The sequence below is a fragment of the Phaseolus vulgaris genome, chromosome 3, assembly GCF_051622355.1.
Source record: "Phaseolus vulgaris cultivar YP4 chromosome 3, ASM5162235v1, whole genome shotgun sequence".
Taxonomy (NCBI): domain Eukaryota; kingdom Viridiplantae; phylum Streptophyta; class Magnoliopsida; order Fabales; family Fabaceae; genus Phaseolus; species Phaseolus vulgaris.
In genome coordinates, this window is record NC_143500.1 from 51,086,029 (window position 1) to 51,092,028 (window position 6,000).

Sequence of the window (6,000 nt, forward strand, 5' to 3'; positions counted from 1 at the left end):
GCCCTTATATTAATGAGTAAGTTTAATTATATGTCATCAATTATTATTATTTCATGTTTTAAATATTTACTAACTCTTTTCATTGATGATATAAGCATCATTGGCAGTTACTTGTCTTATCAATGGTTGATAAGACTGTTGTGTGGTTCTGTTTCCTACACAAGAAGATTCCCACAAAATTTAAGGATATCATTGATACGTAAGTACATTATAAACTGAACTTTGTATATGTTACTAATTAACCATCTACTAACGAGGTTTTTTGTATTAACCAGTTCATGGCGTGGATATAACATCCTAAAAGGTCGATCAAGTTCAAATAATTTGAACTGGATAAGAATAAAGGTTTGTAATTTTTTTCTTTCTCTATTATCATTGTTTATCAATATACTAACATATTACTTTTTATTGAATTATAGTGTAATAAACAACCAGGAAGCTATGAGTGTGGCTATTACATTATGCAATGGATGATTATCATTATAAGACTAGGTGTTAAAACTGGTTGGAAAGAGGTACTATATATGTTAAATCATTTTTATAATTCTTGAACATATATATATATCTAAAAACTAATTTATGTAAACTTTGCAATGCAGTTATTCACAGAAGAAACACCAATGAATGAGGAAGGCATTTCATATGTTAGAGATTCTTGGTCCACATATTTCATAAATTTTTATAACTCTAGCATAGGTAAACAATAGTGGTTTTATGTATATGTAATTTGATTACTTGTAAATGTAAATTTTGATGATCTCAATTGATTACTATATTTATGTATTTGTCTGGCTGGGTTTGATCATTATGCAGGTTATTAATTTATATGGTTTATGCACAATACAAACTGCACTTTAAAAAAAACACTATTTACAAATGCGGTCATTTACCAAAACCGCATTCGTAAATGTGATTTACGAATGCGGTTATTACCAAGACTGCATTTGTAAATCTTAAACCCCTAAACTCTCATCCCTCGTTCAGAATAATATACAAATGCGGTTATTTTAAATAACCACATTTGTAAATCTAATTTATAAATGCGATTCTATGACCGCATTTGTATATCTCCGATTTACGAATGCGTGCGGATCAAATGTTGTTCTATAACCGCATTTGTAGATGTAAAATAGCCGCATTTATTTTACATTTATACCATCATTAAATGATAATTGAGTTATCAAAGAGTGGAATGTGTTCACTCTTTTTTAATGATTGATGTTTGTTCCAATATTTTCACTTAGAAAATAATAAATTCGTTTTTAAATATTTTGCATCAATTACCCTTAATTGTTTTATTGTATCATGTTTTTTAATTATTATGATTTTACTCATTTACAAAAATTGTGTGGTTGGTTTTATTAGAAACAGAAAAATTTCTTAAAGTGTTCAATGATAATTTGTTAAGTTACCAAAATGTCATATCTTTTCACTCTCTTTCCATTATTGAGGTATATTCTAATATTTAAATTGAAAAAAAAAATAGTAAATTCATTTTTAAATATTTTAGCATTTTTTATATTTTTACAATATTTAATAATTTTTTGTATAGTATTTTTTAATTATTATTATTACTCATTTACAAATTGCATGTTTGATCTTATTGGAAACTTTTCGTACAATATTAAATGATAATATACTGAGTTACCAAAAGGTGTAGTCTTTTCACTCTCTTTCAATGATTGAGATATGTTTCAATATTTTAATTTAAAAAATAATTTTATTTTTAAATATTTTACAATATTTAAGTATTTTAGTGTATCATATTTTTTTAATTATTATTATTATAAATAAAAACGTGATAAATCAGATAATATGTTATAAATCCAGTAACACACAATATTTCAAGTAATGATGTTTTAGCAAAGATACGCAAAAGATGGATATTAAGTACAACCCATAAGCAAAATAACCCATTACGAGTACTATAAATAAGCATTGACACACAAGAATAAGCTATGCTTTTATCAATATATAATTCATTCTTATACAAAAACATTTACTTTATCGTCGAAGAACCTTTTATCGTTTAACTCCAGACCGAATATCAGAGAGCAAGTACAAGAAGGAGAAAGAGGAGTGACTGGGGAACAAGAGACAATTGTTAGAAACCGGTAACAGGTACAATCTAAAACCTATAAAAGTATATGTATATTTATTGTTGACATGACCCAAATGAAGTGTGTGGTTGGGATCTCCCTCAAATTCCTAAGTATATAACTGTGAAAAATAAAGTAACTTGGGATGACCACACAACCTTAGAATTAAATTTTAAAAAAATTTAAATTATAAGAGAAAGATAATTGAAATTAAAATACAATGAAGAAAAAGTTTGTGAGTGGTTTAATTGGTATAATAATTAAAAAAAAAGATATATTTATAACAATAACCAAACAAACATAACCTTAGAAATTTCAACCTTAAAGATAAGGTTAATCTTAATAAGGGAGAAAATTTAATGAATGAAAATAAGAAAATAGCAAATGAGAAAAAAAATGAAATTATAGCATTATGACTAAAAATAGCATTATGAGTAAACATAGCATTATGACTAAAAGGGGGAAACAGTTATATACAGCTAACATTTATAAAGAAAGAGACCAAGAGAGAAAGGAGCAAAATTGTGTTGGTAGAAAAAGTATGCTACTAATTATCATTTTACTACAACCTTCTTTTCTTTTATATTATTTTCATTGAAACACTTATTTTTTTACATTTTCCTTCAATTTCTTTTCTGTTTCACTAATTTACTCCATTTAAAGAACCTTATTTCCCACTTTAATTATTTTCTTCTCTATATTTTTTTTCATTCCCTTTCCTTTTTTGATCCAAGCATCCAAAGAGCTAAGGTCGTTATCAACTTTGCCATGTTTCGTATGTTTCGTGACCTTGAATGAATAGCCTAATGGTAGTTAATATAATTTGGCAACCAGAAGTTCTTAGTAATAAAGGACCCACATTGTACCAAATATCAATCACTTAAAGTCATAGCCACAACACATGATATTTTATGTTATGAAAAGACAGAGTTTGCTCATCTATATATACAGGTATGGTATGAACTTGATCAGAAGCATAGAAGCACTTAGTTAAGGAGAATATCCCAAATCGAGATAAAGAGAGATATAAAAGAAAACAATGGAAGTGGCTCAGGTTCTGTGCATGAACGGTGGCGTTGGAGACGCAAGCTATGCAAAAAACTCTCTTGTTCAGGTATAGTGAAAGATGTTCACAACACTCTCAGCTTGTGATCATGCTTGCTGGCTGTGTTCATTTCACCAATTAAAAACAAAGTTATAAATAGAAATTTGATTTGAAGAGCAATGTTATACATAATATACGCAATATTATTGTTTATGTTTTCTCTCTCATTAGCAATAAGTTCAGTTATCACTTAAAACGAATTTCATAGTACAATCATTGGTTGTTTTGTTATGCAGCTAAAGGGGATTTGTTTGACAAAGTCAATAAGAGAGGAAGCCATAACTAGCCTCTATTGCAGTGCACTCCCCAGAAGTTTGGCAATTGCAGATTTGGGTTGCTCTTCTGGACCAAATACTTTGTTTGTTGTGTCTGAACTCATCGAGACTGTGGAGAAGCTTTGCCGACAGCTGAACCATAAATCTCCAGAATACAAGGTTTTTCTAAATGATCTCCCTGGGAATGACTTCAACAACATCTTTAAGTCCATTGACAGCTTTAAAGAGAAATTGCAAAATGAAATGGAAAGTGGTCCATGCTACTTCTCTGGGGTTCCCGGATCTTTCTATGGCAGGGTTTTCCCAAGTCAAAGTTTGCATTTTGTCCACTCCTCTTACAGTCTTCATTGGCTATCTAAGGTACATGCATATGCAAAATGGAGCACTTTTGTTAGTTGTGCTCACATTTGTATTTTGCAGGAGCTGGTAATATAATATATGAAGTATAGCTAATAATTATGTATTGGTGATTATATTAGGTTCCTGAGGGTGTAGACAACAAGGGAAATATCTATATATGTAGAACAAGCCCATCAAATGTTGTGAGAGCTTACTATGACCAATTTCGAAGAGATTTCTGTCTTTTTCTCAAGTGTCGAGCAGAGGAAGTAGTTGAAGGAGGTCGTATGGTTCTGACATTTTTGGGGAGAAGCAACGAGGATCCATGTAGCAAGAATAACGTTTGCTACATTTGGGAGCTTATGGCTTCGGCTCTTAATGATATGGTTTCTCAGGTAATGAATCCACTTTCTGAGGAGGTGAAAACATGAGAATCTGACTTTTAACATTAAGAAAGGCTTCTTTTCCTTAGTATTCTCTTTCCTAAGTTTCTTATATAAAAATTGTATTGTTTAATATTAATTTCCTAAGTTGTCTGTTGAAACATATATATAAATCTGGAAAGATGCATGTATATAAATGTTTTCACTGTTTTGCTGCAGGGAATGATAAAGGAAGAGCAAGTAGATAGTTTTAACATCCCACAATACACTCCATCACCATCTGAAGTGGAATTGGAAGTTCTTAAAGAAGGATCCTTTTCTATCAATCTGTCTGAATTGAACTGGGACACTCTTGACTTTGAACCTGAAAGGTTTGAATCAATTGGTGATGATGTGGCGCAGTGGATGAGGGCTTTGGCAGAACCTATGCTGGTTAGTCACTTTGGTGAAGACATCATTGAAGAGGTTTTCACCCGCTACAAACAAATCTTGGCTCATCGTTTGTCCAAGGAGAAAACTCAGCTCATCAGTGTCACTTTATTATTGACTAGAAAAACATGAACAAGAACTTTGCATCTGAGGAGAAAACTGAGTTCATAAATTTAAAGAATAAGCAAGAAGTTTCACTACAAAAATCATTAAATAAAAATCAATTATAAAGACAAAAAATAATTAGTTGCGACTAAACTAGAGATCATTTTAGAAAGTATACAAATTATTTGTTTCTAAATGAATTTATATTATTGATAAGTAATTTTTAAATTGGTAGCTAATTAGATACTAATTTAGAAACTACTTATCAATCATATAAATTAATTTAGAAACAAATAATTTGTTTACTTTCTTAAATAATCTTTAATTTAGTCGCAACTAATTATTTTTTGTCTCTATAATTGATTTTTATTTAATTATTCTGGTAGTGTTTGTATCTTTATGTGTGTTTGGTTGGATTGTTTGACAATTATATATAACCAGCCAAAATATTAAGTTGGAATAGAATAAAATTATTGTGTTTGTTATGGGACTTTTTGTATTTATATTTTATTATGAAATAAAGTTTGTTTGCCAATTTAATAGTAAAAAATAATAATTCTATAACCGATTTTGGAATAAAATAAATGATAAATTTTTTTAGGTGTGAAGTGGATGGAATGAATTTTAAAGTATTATTGTGCTTCATTATGTTATAAAATGATTTGCTTAAGGTTATGTTATGAGTAATGGTAAATGTATTTTCAGTACTGTTATTCACTCGCCAAGTTGATTTAACTCAATGGAAAGTTTGACTTGTATTGAATTTATTGCTTTATTTCTTATCTGTTACAAAAATATTATCAATTGAAAAATAAATAAATAAAATAATTTAATGGTAGAGATTTCAAATCAATTAAATCGTTAAACACACATCTTCATGCTGAAATTGTCAAACACGTACGTGAAACTATATCCTTTTAAAAAGACTCACTTCTTTATATTTGATTAGAATGTAAATTTTAATTAAAAAAATTTTATAATTAACAAAATTTCACTAATGATACAAAATGAAAGTAATGACATAAAATAAACCATAATAAAGTATATGCTTGGATATCAGGATAAAATATAATCAATTCAAATTTCATAAAATATATGAAATATTGATTAAAAATACTAATTAACTATAAAATGGTTATTAAACGGCTGAAATATAGTTTTCAAATATCTCTTTGCAATTAGATTATGAATTTGGTTATTATCGAAACTCCACTATAAGAAAATCATTAAATAACATCCACTATAAGAAAATCATTAAATAGAAA

At 28.6% G+C, this 6,000-nt stretch overlaps 1 protein-coding gene across 1 annotated transcript; it reads left to right on the forward strand.

Moving 5' to 3' along the window:
* Positions 1–3,066: 3,066 nt before the first annotated feature.
* LOC137808411 (S-adenosyl-methionine 4-1-methyl-2-pyrrolidinyl-3-oxobutanic acid methyltransferase) lies at positions 3,067–4,888 on the forward strand. Its single transcript, XM_068609502.2, has 4 exons — positions 3,067–3,213; positions 3,441–3,839; positions 3,959–4,213; positions 4,421–4,888. The coding sequence occupies exons 1-4, from the start codon at positions 3,139–3,141 to the stop codon at positions 4,760–4,762; spliced, it is 1,071 nt and encodes a 356-aa protein (XP_068465603.1). The 5' UTR covers positions 3,067–3,138; the 3' UTR covers positions 4,763–4,888.
* The last annotated feature ends 1,112 nt before the right edge of the window (positions 4,889–6,000 follow it).